The 16,925-nt window shown below is 44.1% G+C and overlaps 1 protein-coding gene across 1 annotated transcript in view; it reads right to left on the reverse strand.

Annotated features, from left to right (window-relative positions):
• ESYT3 (extended synaptotagmin 3) overlaps window positions 1–16,913 on the reverse strand; it is a 32,400-nt gene extending 15,487 nt beyond the window's left edge. The window contains exons 1-7 of the mRNA XM_027679042.1: window positions 16,615–16,913; window positions 10,691–10,732; window positions 9,674–9,808; window positions 9,107–9,183; window positions 2,927–2,993; window positions 2,229–2,318; window positions 1,270–1,325 (exon numbers count right to left, since the gene is read on the reverse strand). Of these exons, the coding sequence (XP_027534843.1) occupies window positions 1,270–1,325; window positions 2,229–2,318; window positions 2,927–2,993; window positions 9,107–9,183; window positions 9,674–9,808; window positions 10,691–10,732; window positions 16,615–16,884 (737 nt within the window). The 5' untranslated portion in view covers window positions 16,885–16,913. The remainder of the gene's footprint in view (window positions 1–1,269; window positions 1,326–2,228; window positions 2,319–2,926; window positions 2,994–9,106; window positions 9,184–9,673; window positions 9,809–10,690; window positions 10,733–16,614) is intronic.
• Between the last annotated feature and the right edge of the window lie 12 nt (window positions 16,914–16,925).

Genomic DNA, 16,925 nt, shown 5'->3' on the forward strand with positions numbered 1-16,925 from the left:
TCCTACTCCAAATGTTAAACCATGAGCCTTGGTCAGGCTGTTGGCTTTCCTGTAAAAAAAAAAACCCACAGGAATGTCACAGAATTGTCCCTCCTCTCGAGTCTTCAGGGTGCACCCAACTAAACACAGCTTGTACACGAGGACAGACAACTGCATCCAGTTTCTTTTCTCTCTTAAGTGAGCCCAATCCATTTGAAAGGGAGGGCTCTTGTTAAACCTGTACTTCAGCCCCTTCATGGTCAGGCAAGTTTCGCTCCCAGTTCTCATTGCAGCGCTCATGAACAAGCAAAGATTTCTGTGTTCAAATCCCTGTGAGAGAACCAGGGAGTGAAAATTTAGGACACCAAATTTGCACTTAATTATATGAGAGGCTGTAGGTTGGAACACCTACATAATTTCTCCCTGTAAGGATTAGGGAAACTAAGTTAGAAAAGAACAGATTAATTCCTCTGATAAAATCTGGAGCTCTCAGGCCAAACTTCAGGGCAAAAGGCCACTCTGGCCTCACATTAAGAGAAAAATAAAGCTTCCTCTCACTCAACATCAAAAGTCTTCAGAGGCCCTTTAATGCATAAACTGGCACCTAAAGTAGCCAAACACTTCCCGTGAGTCTGAAGGCCATGAGCTGCAGAAGACAGCAGGGACTGCAACAGAAATGTCTGCATTTGCATTGGAAGGGAGAAAGGCAAAGGCTGAGTAATCAAATATATTTTGATCTTATGTAACAGAATTTTCTCCTTACACTAAGGAACAAAGACAAAGTTAATCCCCAATCTGGTGAAACAGTTTGAAACTTACAGTACTGAAAACCACTAAGATTTTCATCCTTGCAGTGCAAGTTTTATGTGCAACACCAACCCAGGAAGCATTGGGGAAGAGCTACATTTTCTGAATAACCTAAAGGGTGAGCAGATTACATGAAAAGAGAAAATTTCTCCTTATAAATCTGGTGTGGTTTTCTTTATCATGGATTGTATTTCAGTTTGTCAGAGGGACTGCAACTATTTCCCAACATTAAATCATTGTTGTCTGATGGATTTACTACTTCCATCCTAAATTCAGTGAAGCAATTGAAGCAATTTTGACAGAATGTAAAAAGCACCCTCCTCAGGTTTTGCAAACTCCACAGCCACATACTACGGGATGAGTATCCAGCACACAACACAACCTTTTACACAACGTTCTTGAGAACAGCTTTGATGATTACTGAAGACCCAACTTCTAAAGGCTTTTTGAATATGAATAAAGTGAAGCAAAGTAGACACTCACTTAATCCCTGGGACATCCAGGAGGTTGCTCATGCCTGCCCAGTTGATTTCCAAATGCTACAACAAGAGCAGGGAGAAAACATATACAGGACTATTAAAATTTATTTCAAAACAAATGTAGAATTTGAAGGGGAAATTATTCTGAAACAAAGCCAGCTGTTTAAAGAAAGGAAAACTGGCACCAGTAATTGATTGCAACTGTACATTAAAACCAACAGCTGGTATCAATTCCCTTATCTATTTTATCTGCCATCCTGAAATGAGGATATCACTGGGACTTAACCTGCAAGCACAAGGAAAGACAGCATTCAGCCCTTAGCAATGGCCACTGGCAGATGCCCTGGGGTCATGCAGGAAATTCAACAACTCTACCTAGACTTTGAAGTTGTTTCCTCATCCTTTCACTTAGAGGTTGGCCTATGCCCTGAGGCAGGGGGTTGTGTGTATCCCTACTCTTACAATAAACAAAAAGGGTTTTTTTTCATGTGCTATAATAGTGCTACTAAATCTAAACACAAGAACACCTCATCCAAGATCAAAAATGTATGCCTCCCATGAACTCAAGCAGAGCATAACCCACAAGCAAAGCTGTGTGCCATAAGATAACTAACTGGTCCTTACAAGACTAGAAGGTTTCTCATATTTTATTAAACTACAATTCACTACAAGGCACATGACCTTAAACAGGCTAGCTTTCAAAAGGCAACCATAGTTGAAGGGTCTGCAAGATGACCGCATTTAATTATGGGAATATCCACCGGCCAGGAACCTTGCAGCAAAGGCCTAGGAAACTGTGCTGTCACTAGAAGAAGCACTCCCATTCTTAGAGTGAAGCAAGTAACTTTTTAAGCACTACTACAAAAATTTAGGGCAAATTCATTCATGTCCCCCTGGAGTTCAAGAGGAGCACTGAACAATCAGGCATTTGTTATTCAAGCACCTGCACCACTACTGACTCACCGGTTTCTGCATAAAAAACAAGGTCACTGCACCAACAAAAGGTGCATCAGTTAGAAGAGGTTCCAGGATCACCCGCAATGTCCCATACAACTGCAAACAGAACAGACAAGGAAGGCTGAGTGTTAAGGTATTCTCAGGATGTGGTTTCAGAATTGTGAGCTTTTCAGTGATGGAGGTAATTTTAAAAATCCTGCTTGAAGCCAATTTTATTAAGAATTTAATAACAACAATAACCTCCTCCCACCAAACCACTGTTGTTGATACCAGGCAATACTTGCTATGTTTGTGGAGTCTCTCTGCAATCCTGCCATACAATGCAGTGCTCTCCCTACTAGCTTTCAACATTGTAAGAACAGGTTGTTGGTTTAATCTACACCAGTTTATGAATGTCCTGGTTCTTCCAAAGTTCTCCACCACCACGCAGCTCCCCTGAGCTCCAGTGGCAGAAGCTTCCCCACACAGACTCGATGCTCTAGCATTGACCCTGTTTAAGAGTCACACTACAAAGCTTAAAAGTGGTATTTAGGTGCTTTCCATGGAAGGCACCATTTCCCCAGAAAAACACAAAGAAGATAAAGCCAATAGTTCCAAGCTGAAGAGCCGGTGATTTCCCAGTTAAGCGTCATGACCTCCCCACTGGGATGTGCTGCCTCCTGCCTCACACAGCCTTGAACAGAAAACATCAGCACTGCACGCACCTGGACACCTTTCACGCCAAGATTAAATTTCGATATGTCCATGTGAATCTCGCAGTCTCCTATGTAACTGAAAGAAAATTATCACATTATTCCACAGTTTGCAACAGTTCCATGAGAAATTTGAGGCTGTACAGAGTATAAATGAAATCAGTTTAAGGATTGACAACATAACCCCCCCAGGCAGAGATGGATTTTCAAGTGATTGAAAAGGGAAAGTTGAACAAGGGTCAGATCTGCACAAGAGAATCCCTGCAGTCAGCTGGGATATTGATCTACCTGTAAAATGTCAAAGTAACATCTGTATTTCACAGTTACTTTTCTATTCTTAAGGCTGGTGGTTGGTTGAGGTGAGCTCACAGCAAGGAGGGGATCAACAAGCTCATTCAAAATTCAGGTCAAAGCAATTGCCTGCTTGCTCCCTTCTCTGCCAAAGTCCCGATCCCACCCCACAACCTGGTGACCCAGCTCCCAGGTGCAGAACTGTCCTCCTATTACTTATGGGGTTCCCATCTTGCCCACACCCAAAAAGCCCATAGATCACCCTCACCCACAATCCAAAAATCCACTTGAAGGACAAATTTATCACTAAAAATAACCTGGTTTCCTTGAGGCTGAATTCAAAGACAATTACTTAGATCAGATTTTGGTCAGTTGCCATGGAGAACATCAGGCTTTAAATAAAGCAAATGCTGAATGCGGTATTTTGGCAATTTGGAAACCACCAGAGACTTTAATAAAAGTACAAACATCACCTCATGCAGAAACTGATAGCCACTCCCCAGGGAGAAGAACATAGCAGAGCTGTTGATGCCTCTGGCAGAAAACAATTGAAGGGAGCTACCAAATTCCCTTTCAGCCCCCTGAGAAATAACTCTGGCTGCAGACACACAAACACTCCCAGGTAAAGCAGGGTGTAAAGGTACAGCAGCACAGCTAATGTGCTGTGCTTGCCTCTTGCATGCATAATTTCACCCCACAATCAAAGGAAAAGGACAAGATTTCTGCTCTGACCACATCTATACAGGTAAATAGTGCTGCAGTTGCCACAAATTCACGCTGTAATTTGCACATAGACAGATTCTCTCCCACCCAAAAAAACCCTGCCAAGAATGTGCAATCCTGTGAATTTGTCCTCATTTTTGCAAGCAAAGTTCTTTGTATATTTGTTTACAGATAGTCACTTAACAGAATTTTAAGAGCACCTAACACAGAGATTAAAGCCTTTAATGTTAGAGCATTCTCATTTCTTAAATAACCGACCTCACAAGCCATGCCAAAGTTAACACAATCTTTCTTAAAAGCTAGTCACATAATTAAACTTATTTTACATTTGTTAACCTCTACAATTTTGACATTATCTTTCAGCTCATTACACTGGGTGCTAATAGAGCATTGTTACAATAAAATTCTAAATGAAGAGCCAAAATGAGTCCCTCAATTTGCAGTAATTAATCCAAGAGGATTTAATTCAGCTGTTGCCAGTGTTCGACACAAGTAAGAGTTGTGGTGTTTTAATTTACAGCGTTTATGCCTTTCCACCCAGTCAAAAACTCTTCCTACCCAGTCCTAGATGTCTCTTCTCTCCAGTAACACTCCAATAGCTGCCACCATGTTTTAGAGTCTACATGTTGGAGAAGTCTTAACAGAGCCTGAGTCTTTAATTATTCTTAAATTGGCCTCATACAGGCATCACCCCCACACCAGGGTGCTTAGTAGGAAGGATGCACTCTTTTAATTAGTTTTATTCCTCATTTCCAGTCCCAGCTGTTTGTGCTTCCATCTGCTGCTCTGCTCAGTGTATCCTTGTTGAGCTCTCTGCTCTCTTCCCCCAGAGAGAGCACACCTGAGCCAAAATCAAGTCTTGACACTTCAAAGTGTGTAGGGTCAAGGCCCTCCACCCTACACAGGACCATGCTTTACCCACCTGTGAAGAGTGGAATAACCACCCATTTCTCCCCTAATCACCTGCTGCACAAGGTGATGCAGATATGCCTGAGCTGTGGATGAGCAGCTTGTCCAGCTGCACGTATCTGTATCTCTTCTGTATTTGGGTGGAAAGCTGGTCCTGGTGTTTATGATCCAATGGCAATCCACTGGCTGAAGGCAGGGTTGCTACAAGAGCACATGCTAACAAGTTGAACTAACCTGGATGTCAGTACATCCCTTTAGAAAAGGAAAGTGCAATAAGAGAACTGCTCGCGGGCCACACCTTCTCATGGCCCCCCATACTAAAATCCCCCTTTGGGCCAGCATTCTCAAGTGCTTTGTAGTTGGGAGATGAACATGCAGTGTTACACAAATAAGAGAGACAAGAAAATGTGACCAGGTAACACAGGGTACGAGAAAACACAGACCACCTCTACCTTTCCTCTTTCCCTATCCAGTCAGGCTCCTTTTCTGCTCAAGACTGACCTGTTTTCATAAAGCTTTTATTTTCCTGTAAGAGCCTACAAACTTACTCCGCCCAAACTCCACTAAAGCTCCAAGTATTGTTGCACACTTCTTTTGACTTCTTTCTCCAGGCAGACCGTCTTTCCAGCTTTGAAAACTTGCCAGTTAGGAAGTCCAGAGAGAGTAAAGTGCAATTAATACATTTTTATACATATTAATTATTACACTATTCTTCTATTACTTCTCATGTGCTGTAAATGCCGCAGAAGATGATGGAAAAGAAAATTCAGCACATTTTCAATGCAAAATGATTATGAGTAAAATCATATCAATGGAATAGGAAGAAACTGTATTTCAAGATATTTTCAGGAGGGTAGTAGTGCCTTCAAATACTTTGAAACTCCATGATTATATCCAATTATATGGCTATGCAGCAGCGCAGACAACTGCAGAAAGTGAGAAGAAGAGCTAGCTGTAGGAAGTCAAGTGGTTGCACTTGCAAAATTCTCATTTTGGAAAAATGCAGTTTTGAGAACATTTCTGGAATGCTCTGACATCAATTTATTTGGAGAATGCAACTGTCAGCTCCCTACGCTCAGGGGACATCAGATTTATGGTTTACATTTAGGGCAAATTGTTTGGAGATCCCAGAGTACAGCCAGTTTATTTCCAGCTGGGATCTCATATTTCAGATTTGGGGATTTCAAATCCCAGTCCGGCAGGGATCTCATATTTCATTTAGTCACTGCAAGAACTCTAATACTTTCTTATATGTTACTTGAAAGCTGTAGATCGTGTATATTTGCACTGGAAAACAGGTACATGTACAGAATACAGACACCAGGACCTTCATACAGTTAAATGACCAACTTTTGTACAAAGACCTGTGGGTAAGCAGTGGTTACCACAACATTCCTGTTCAGCCCTACAAGCTGTGACAAAATTTATATAACTTAATTTACACCAATTCACTGTGTCATCTCAAGGACCGAGAAAAAGTTTTTGAAAGAAATCTTGTAGCCTCCTTTCTTGCCTTTGCCAAAAGATCTGTGTGCCTCACCTCTGCGTAACCACCTCTGAGCCTTGGTTTTCCTGCCAAAAACTCAAGTATAGTCCTTTCAAGTGGAACAGTCAAGACTGTAATAAGATGATCCTCTACATAACCATTCCTGATGTACAACCATGTAAGCTGTTGTTAACAGATTTAATTAAAGCAGCTTCTCGAGTTCTTTTGGTAACTCCATGCAATACCAGACCTACTGCACCCCTGGCTCTGCTGACAGCTACTGCCCATACAAGTAAGGGACCTTTAAGTGCTATTTTTCACACGTCCCAAGCAAAGGGTTCAATTTGTGATACCATACTGCAAATTTAAAACAGAGGAAAGCAAGCTCCTCTTCTCGTGGCACAGAACTGAACCCCAGCATTCAGTGCTGCATCCCGCTGTGGAGGTCAGAAGTACAGATTAAACAAAGCCCTTGATGAACCACATGTACAAGTGGTTATTAAAACTACACAAATGGTTCCATACCAACCACGAAGGAAGGCTAAGAAGGAAAGGCTTTTTCTAGTCCTGCCCTTTTTCTGTGTTTTCCCCATATTACATCAAAGACTCTGGGCTTCAGCAACTAGTTACCTCCTTGATAAAACTGGAGGAAAAAAAATCCCTCCTCCTGTACTGCTGTGAGACTGAAAGCAAAAAGCATTTTCAGAGTATGCTGGGATTTCCGGATGCAAGACACTGCCTAACACAAAGGGTAACTCAGCACTGGAGTGGGGCAGAGCTGCTGCCAAGGCAGCAGAACACCAGGGTAACAGCACCCTGTGTGAAGTAGCTGCTCAGCCTTCCCTGTTACAGCTGCCCTGGTCAGTGCTGCACGCAGTGGTGACCCAGCCAAAGGTCGCACTCACGTGGGTTCACCAGTGAGGGAACTCCCACAAATCACAGCTAGCAAGCACCAAGGCAAAGGAGTCACGTTTATAACATGCAGACACGTTAATCCTTTAATGTCCACTGCGACACAGCTACACTTCTCTGAAACCTAACCCCAGAGAGGGAGGTCACTGTGCTGCCAGCACTGCACAGTGCACCACATGGGCACCCACAGCACATCACTCTCCTCCAGAGCTGTGATGCCAGAATGCAGCTCTGTAGACAGTTAGTCATTTAAACCTCACCATCACACAGTGACTGAGTGTGTGAAGAGCAGCAGCATCACATTGGGGCAGCTCAACTCCATCTCCTCTAAGTAGCAGAAAAAAACCTGTTCCTTTGGTAATCTAGGAAAAGGCAGGTAAATAACACTTCTGCTCATTGATTTGCTTCATGTTTCTGGAACTAACACACTACCTCCTGTGGACACTGCAAACGCACAACTCAGCTTAGCTGCAAAAAGTGATGTTGATGTATTAACACAAGTGAAGCTGAGGCCTTAACACAGCCCTGGAGAAGAGAACCCCATTAGAGAGACAAGGTAGACTGCACACTCCTGTGTGAATACAGAAAACATCTGGGTTATCAGACAACAGTTCAGGTAAGGTTACCATCAGTATGAGGAACAGAAGGCCCGTCTGGAGATGCTGATGGGTCTGCCAAAGGGACAGGAATGTGGGGGTGGGGGAATCCCTCTGCAGAGGATTGTTAAAAAGACAGTGAAAATTATTATGTCGGAGAAGCAGCCTGGAGAAGCAGTTTAGCAGAGAACAGCAATGTTCTGCAGAGCCTAAAAGGCATCAGATCTCAATCTCAACATGGAAAGCATGAATGATTTGCCAAAGGCCCTAACAGTGACCTGGCTATTACAAAAAGTACTTTGCTCCCAGCATTGAAGCACAACACCTGGCTGAAAACCAATCGTGTTCTACAGGGAGCAATGGTGCTCTGCCAGGGCTGGGGATGATGCCATGCCACTGCCACATTAAGCAGCAGGCACAGTTCTAAGGACCTCTGTGCTGCTGCCAAAACACTCTATAATTTCACACTGTTTTTTCCTGGCACTACAACGAAAAGCCATTTAAAATTAGGCAGCTCAATCGCCCACTAAACTTAGAGAGCTACAGCAGCATTCATCTGGTAATTCTTCTCGTAATTCCATTCTCCAGGCTAAACCAGGAGAGAGTTTAGCTCTGCAATGTCTCTGAAGTCAACAAAACACACAAACTCATTCAAAACAGCCTGGGAGGTATTAAATGTTCTATCTAATTTTGTTGTTGTTGCTGTTGATAGAGCTGGAGGCAGTTTGCTGCTCAGAGAACAGCTGTAATCAAAAAAGCAAATGTGTTGGGTGGCACATAGAACAAATGGTGAGTAAAACCAGAAGATTAAACCAGAGGAAGGAATTAAAAAATAAATAGTGCAAGTAGTTCTGGAAGAACTGGAGAGGCAGGACTAATAAGAAACCATAGTGGGCAAGACAGACTGAGCACCTCTATACCTGAGAGCTTTCAGAACAGGCAATACAGTTCCAAAACTTGGGTTCTTACTGCCATCAATTGCAAAGCCAAGGGACACACTCTAACATCCATGGCAGCAGTGATGGGCCAGAGTAGGTAAACCTAGACCTGTGCAGGTGCTTTCTGACTGAGAGGCTAATGCACAGCCTTTCACTTCTGTAAGTATTGAGGACATCGAGCTGAGGGCAGACTATCTCATATCACTCTAGGCTGATATAAGATAAGGACCTCTTCATGCTGATCTTAGTGGACCACATGTCCAGTCCAGCATGACACACAGGTGTGAAATGGGCAGTGAGTTAAGAACCATCTATTCAATCAATAATGCAATGTTACCATATCTGCAGGTCCAGGGTAATTTGTCTTCTACCAATTTCTTTAGTGTAGGCTTTTATTCCATTGATTCTAGGGCACTGAAATAAAGACAAACAAGACATGACATAGTTAATATCTATCAAGCCCAAGTGAAAAGTCCTGTTCACTTTGATCAATTTGAGTACAGAAGCATTCATTAAAGACTTTGCAAAATGGCACATAAAGCATGAGTAAACCACCTTAGGTTTTTTCCCTTAAAGAGGGAACAGCCTTGGCAGTCCTCAAACACAGGGCTGGTTGCAAGTAGCCCATGCTGCAAGCCTTAGGAAGCACTGAAAACTCCTGTCACAAGGGTGTGACAAAAAGAAATACAGATATGGCCCTTTTCTTTCTACCTCCAGTCCTAGGATGCTGACACCATGTGGGAATAGACGTGTGTCTCTCCTGTATGATCTCTCCTTCACAGTGAAATGCTCAAGTCAACATGAGGAGGGAACAAAGCTATTAAAGAACTGAACATCAGACTCCCCTTGCACCTGAACCTTTCAGAAAAGAGCGAACCACAAACATTAAAAGGACTCACATTACCTTCTCACCAAAGTGGATCTTGGTAAACGTGCATGTTTTCAGATGTACATTCTTTGCTCTGATTTTCGGCTCAAGAACTTCTTTAAATGTTTTTTCCATGATTGTTCCAAAGTATGGCCAAGCCTGGACAAGGACCTAGAGAACAGCAAAAGCAGAGACACACTAAAGATTCCTTACATAAGATACCTTTTGTTGAGAAACAGACACACCCATTACAGAACACCTGGCTATTAATATCAGTCCTTTTAAAATACCAAGTCACATTTGTGCACTTACGTCATCCTTATGGAAGGATCCATCCCAGTTCCTCAGAATAGGAATTTGTTTCAGGAACTGAATGGTGAGTTATCAGCACCATACAGTCTATGGACTGCTTCTAACCACAGGAGCCAACAAGGCCAACAAGGGTTAAGTCTCTAGAGCACAACAGTCCCTAATTACTCTAAAGTGTCCCAAATTCCCTGGAGTTGGGTTTATTGAGAGAGGAGTGAGATGAGCTTTTACATCAAAAAAAAAAGTTTGCTAAAAAAAAAAATAATAAAAAAAGGTAGTCACTGGCTTCTAATTTTTAAGTTCGGCTGTTTTGCTTTGAATTCCACCAAGTTTTCAGTTCCAGTGACAGGTTAATTACACCTGCTGATGGGAGCATATGCCGTAGAGCTCTCCTCTGGTAAGAGGAGATATCAATACTTTTGCTAAAATAATAATACATACACACATCTGTATATACACATCTATATACACACACACATTCACACACTCGCTTTCATTTTTTAATCTCAGAATGAAGTGTTGTTGTCAAATTCATCAAACCTGTATCAACTAGGCTCACACTGGCTCTCACCAAAACCTCAGTGGCAACTCTACAGTTAAGTGGCTCCATATTTCAGTACAGACACTGATGGGATTGAGCTGTATGGTAGTGACTTGACAACATTCTCAGACTTGTCCCACAGAGTTTGCACTGGGATGCAGCCCAAAGCAAGTGGCCTCAAACTGGAGTTCAGAGCTCCTCACCTTGTTCAGCCACTCCACTCGTTCAACATCAGGGAAGTGAACCTGGATGCAAAGAAGAATAAAGTAAGTGCCACATGCCATCTGTTTGGGCACACTGAAACATGTGCAAAAGATACTATGGAGCATGGAACAAGCTTTAAAGTAAGCTGAGATCCCTCTGCCTTCATACATACATCCTTTATAATTTATCACCTCCTTGAAAAATCATAAAAGACAAACAGTTAAAAATAGTAAAAGGCCAAAGGATCCATGTGCACTGATGTACCAGTATGCCTCTGGGCACACTTATATGATTAACGCAAGTGTCACATCCTGTTCGTGATGTAAAGTAGCATTAGATTTCTCATCCTTCTCTTTGTCATGCCTTGGGAAGCCACAAGAACTTGCTTTCAAGATCACAAGCTGTGTCAGACCTGTTTCCTGTACTCACTCACCTCAACCAGGACACTGTACTTTGGAAAACAAGAACCTGTTTAGGAAACTCAGTTTATTGGTTGTGGCAGCATTTCTCCACTAACACAGTGCCAATGGCTTCAGGGAAAAGCAGCACTGTAAGAGTTCAAGCCTATTAGCAAACACTATCATTTGTAACAGTCTGATGTTTTCACCTCTCAGAGCTTTTTGAGATACTAAGGACAAATTACAATGAAGTAGTCACTTATGCATCAAGTTTCCAAGTTAGACACATCAAATGCCAACAAGAAGTGTATATGTCCATTACAAAAATCCCTCCAGTTCCCTGAAGTAATGACTTGTCCCATCAGGACAATGGGATATGAGGCCACTCTCAAGTAACTAACTGATCTCTCAGACCTCACTGGGAAGCCACTGAATGAAGAGCTACAATCACCTTACAACAATCACACATTCAAGTCATATGGATGTGGTATTTGCAGCCAGTGTCACATGCTGGTAGCAGGTTATTGCAGAAGGGAAGGACAGTGCAGAAGCTTCTGGACATTCCTGCTCCACTCTACAAGAGCACCTGAACACAAAGAGAACGTGACTATCATCTAGCCTGATAAAAGTAATTGGGTAGGACAATAACTCCTCTTACAGGAACTGTGAATTACACTCTTCGGGCAAAGGCTTGCTGTTGAATTCAGCAGCTTTCAGAGAGGTGCTCAGAGATGTTCAGATGGAATGGACAGCAGCCTGTCTTTTAGTACAGCTTCACGTATGATTCAAGAGCCCATTTTCCTTGCTTAAATAATGCTGCAAATTAGCTCCAATTATTACATTAAAAAAACCAAAGTAATATTACCATATTCTTTAAAAGCATTTTCTTTTGATGCTCTAAATAGCAACTTTTCCATTAAATAAGACAATGCAAGTTCACTGAAATGTCAGCCTACCCAGCTCTATTTGTATGATAAAGAGAGAACACAGCACCAGAAGGGACAATCAACACTGATAAACTGATGCTGAAGCTTTACAGTGAGGCAGATTATGTGAATCAGGGGACCTCCACTTCACCTGCCAGCCTTTCATCTTTCACCAAAAGATCTTCCACCAGGGCACCTAAATCCTGAGTAGGCTGAAGGCAGCTGATCCCCAGCTCCAATTCAACTGCCAAGTGCCAAGGTCCTGCAGCATTTGTGCCACAGCTCTGGATCAGCCACAGGCAGGAGAGAACAGGGATGGAAATAGCATGACGAGCTTGTTCTTCAAAACACCTTACAGTGAGGAGAAGGGTGAGACCCAAAAGGAAGGACAGAAGGACTCAGGACAACAGTTAGGCTGTCACATCCCAATGAGAAAGTCACAGCCAGGGGAGAAATGTAGCACGTTATAAACCACTAAAGTTGTCCGGGATTATTTGCTAGAGCCAAAGCCCCTAGAGATAAAACTGCCAGAGGTGACCAAGAAGCAAGCTGGTGGCTAAAGAGAGCTGGAACAGCACAAAGGAGCATCAGGGAAAAGGCAAAAACCGTGAGGAGGAGGCAACAGGTAGACCCACCGTAAGAACAAGCAAAATTGAATTCACCCTTTGAGCCACAGACGCCCAAACCAGACAGCCCAGAGCAAACTCCAAAAGCAACCGCGATGAATCCCACAGCACTGTGTCACACCTCAGATTGCTGTGACAGCATTAGCAGCCATTTGTGGTACATTTCCATCCCACTTGACGTGTCTGCAGCCCAGCTCCTACCCAGACACTCAGTGCCTCAGTTTCCTCTGAGATGGAAGGAATAGCACTGCTGTAGCTCAAAGCTTGGTACCAAAGACCACCAGGAGCTCCTGGGCTCACACAACAGGGCTTGCAGAGGTGAACACCACAGAAACAAGCTGACTACATGTCTCTGGTGAAAACCAGCTTTCTGCCCATTATGAAAGGCCACCAATTTCAGTGGGTTTCCAATACCAAAGTTCAGGTCCACTCCATGGAAAGAACTAAATGAGCAGTTCTGCAGAGGAAGCAGAGCTTGGTATCCAGGTGTTGCATCTAGATTACCCACTGTGTAGTAAGACATAAGCTCTGAACAAATCCTTTCCTACCCACAGGGTATCCCCATAATGTGTACCTCCTGCTAGCCAGCATGTCATGTGCCCAATTCAGCCTAGTGACACCACCAAGCTGTCTTCTTGACTCAACCACTCATTCCAAGAACTTACTCTGTCATAATATGTCCTAATAAAACCACACTCAGATCCATACTTCTGAACCACATGCTCTGGATTTCAGACTCCCTTCTGCCCCTTTTTAGTGATGAGAGCCCCGCCCCTCGAGTTTGTCATCAGTACAGGTGAGAGAAGCCCAAAACACTTCCTCCTAAGCCCAGAACCAGACACCAGGAGCTGCCAAAGTTATTACTAACACAGAAAAGATTTAATCCTGTAGCCTTGGGCAAGTCACACTATCAAAATCAGTTTTGCCCACCTACAAAAGCAGGCATACTTCTTGCCAAAGTTTAAGGAATGCTGCAAAAATTACTTAGCATTTGAAATGAGCTTTGAAGATCAAAAACACAAGGTAAGGAGCAATTACTAGCAAGTAAAGAAAATGTGGAAATTTCTGCATGGCTCCACCTTGCCCTGGAGCAGGACACAACAAGGATCACAGCAGTAACAAAAGCTATGTCTGACACAACAGTGCCATTCTGGTCAAATACAATACAGGAATCTACCCATCAGAGTTTGCATTTGGTTTTTGGTCGTTTGTTTGGTTTGGGTTGGGTTTTGTTGGGGTTTTTTTGGCACTTTGTTTGTTTTTTCTAAGGGACAGGGGCAAAAAGGAAAAAAAGTCTAAACAAGCCTTTTACATGAAAAAGGAATTAAAAGGTAACGTTTTAAAAGGACAGTTCTATACCCAGGAGTATTTTTCCTGGTAAAAGGAGCTTAACATCAGCAAGGAACCCAGCATTCTTGGGTCCTCTTGTGTGCAACCTGCGAACAGCTGCAAAAGAAACGTGGAGAAGTCGCCACCACCCCAAGGAGCCGGAAAGAAGGTGGAAGCTCAAACCTCTGCTCTGGGCACTGCCTGCTTTTACAGAAGTAATGCTAAAGGCTGAACAAGCTGAAGTCAGAAAGTCTCACCGCTCCAAGACACAGATCTCAACCTGCTTGCCATGAGCAGATTTCCAGCCTGGTTTCCTAAGGAAGCACTGCCTGCCCACATACACTGTCTAGCACAGGAATGCCTTTTATTCCAAACTCACTGGCTGGTTTCAGCCAAGAAACTGGTGCTGCAAAATCAACCCTGAAAATTCCCCTAAACAGATAATTGAGTAGATTGGGGAAACCCCCCCAGCACACCCCCTGAAGGAAAGGCTGCAATATGAAAATCTCCTAACAACTGATACCAGAACTGAGCGTAACTGGAGTCATGTTTGAAGAAGCCACTGCACTGCTCTTAGGGAGAACAGTTTTGAACCAATAGCATAACCAATGATTGGTCTTAACTCTTCATTGGATGGATCCCCCTCATTTTACTACAGAGCACATGAAGAGACAAAGATTTATAAATCTCAAGACGCTGCCATTGCTTCTCACCTCCAGAACCTTTCCTAGGATTACAACACTGCGAATCCAACCCATGCTCCCCTTAGCCTGAATTGTATTTCTACTCCCACCTCTGCATGACAGGAGAGAAGAATGCAAGGGACATTTTTAGAGCTCTTTTAATAAAGGCTCGTGAACACTGAAAGGCAAAGATGAAAGACAAAAACGACAACACCACAGAGAATAAACTGAATAGACATCAGGTGAGAATCAGCCTCCAAGATCAGCATGGGGAGAAGTAGAAGATCAGCAGAGGAAGGAGATAGAAGGAGAATTAAACAGAGGAGCTAAAAATGCATTGAGTACAAGCATGGTGTGGAGGCAAACACCAACTGATTGAAGTTATCAACATAGAAATGAAAAGGAGGAGAAGTGACAACATGGATGAAAGATAAAACTAAAAGCATGGGGTGCAGCCCCTTTATTCTTTGATCCTACATCCTATCCTGCCTTCTGGCAGCCAGCTCCAAGAATTCTTAAGTCAGGAATCAGACCTCTGAAAAGAGTGTCACTCTACCTTCTCTGTGAGCACGTGCTGGGCAGTGGAAGACAGAGCCCTTAAACCTTTCTGTCTCCTGAAGGAGGTTGAACAGTCCCAGCTGCATCAGCCCCTCCTCACACCAGGCGCTGCAGCCTCTGACCATCTCGGCGGCTCTGCTGGAGTTTCCCCAAACCTTTTTCCAAGCCTCTCCTGTGCTTGGGGGACACAGTGCTCTCTGTGCAGCCTTGTGAAGGCCGAGTACAGGGCAATCAGTAATCCTTTCCATCAGCTGTCTCCTCCCACACTAATGAAGCCTGACACTTTCAACCACAAAACCCAGTAGAACTTTTTGAGTTTGTGTGCATTGGGGGGCAAGTGATTTTTCAACAGTGACTAAGAGACTCAATTTCTGGTTACCACGATCCAGGGCACTTGAGGATAAAACACAGCATCAGGACAAGAGCTGACACCACCATACTCATTAATGCTGCAAGTTGTTTTAAACGCTCTGTCAATACAAACAAGCAGAAACCTCATTCAGAGAGGCTTCTGTGCTCGGCGGGAGGGAACATGTGCAGGGAGCTGCACCAGCTCTGCCAGGAGACCCTGGCTTCCCTCCTCAGAAATGCCAGCTGCCTTCGTTTCCCACAGAACTAAGGACAGCCAAGTGCTGTAGGCTACATAAAAGTTTGCTGACTATAAATGTCTCCATACAACACTCCTTACAAATAGAGCTCTTTGATATTCTCTCTTTTACAAGAAAAGCATTTCCCTACTAGTCCCTGGCAGGTTTTTAAATGCTAAGCAAAGGATGATGAAGAAAAAACCCAAACACCTCATCATACTTTCCATTAGCCAACCACGGCTACCCAACAAATAACCAAAGATGTGGAATAAAATGTGCAGGTAGATTTTCTAGTTTCTTCACTTTAAAACCCTAAAGTGGCTAGAAACAAATGTGAACAACAAACAGGGTTTAGCTTTCTGCATCATCCATAGATGGCACTTTAAAGAGAAATATTTGGGTTTTAGCAGGCAGAGAATATTATGTTTATATATTTTTGTTTGTTTTTAAATGGGACTAAAGAGGAGAAAATTTGCTGGATGAGAAAGTCTGAAATAAGTATCCTCGACAGCAAAATACGTGCAATGCAACAGCACATATCTGAAAGGAGGTTTCTCTGGCGATACAGCAGTCTGCTTTACGAAACCCCCTTACTGCACATCTCCTCGGCTAAGACAACTTCCAGTTTAATCCCCGCTTTACTGAGCAAGACTTCAGAATCAGAGACGCTACTGCTCGGCCCGTGGCATCACCGCCACTCCTTCGGCTGCTCGCTACGGGCCACCCCGCTCTCTGTCCTAGCCCCGCCGTCGCCGGGACCCGCAGCATCCCCGCTGTCGGAGGGATGCCGGGCAGCACCCTCCGGTCCCCACTCACCCATGCCGGCAGGTGCCGGGCGGCCAGGCCCCGGCACACCGCCTCCCGCTCATCCTCCAGCAGCGCGAAGGCGGCGGCCAGGCGGTCGCGCTTCCCCCGGCGGTTGTGTCCCCAGCAGAGCCACAGCGCCAGCGCCAGCAGCACCCAGCTGCCGCTCAGCCCCAGGTACCCCGCCAGGTACACGGGGCCGAGCCACAGCAGCGCCCGCGCCGCGTTGGAGAGCAGCAGGCGCGGCAGCGCGGCGGGGCGGGGGGCGGCCGGGGGGTGCATGGCGAGAGCCGAGCCCCCGACACCGCGGGCTCGCCCCTGCC

This window comes from Neopelma chrysocephalum, unplaced genomic scaffold (assembly GCF_003984885.1).
Source record: "Neopelma chrysocephalum unplaced genomic scaffold, ASM398488v2 Primary Assembly neopelma1_44, whole genome shotgun sequence".
In the NCBI taxonomy this organism is placed as follows: domain Eukaryota; kingdom Metazoa; phylum Chordata; class Aves; order Passeriformes; family Pipridae; genus Neopelma; species Neopelma chrysocephalum.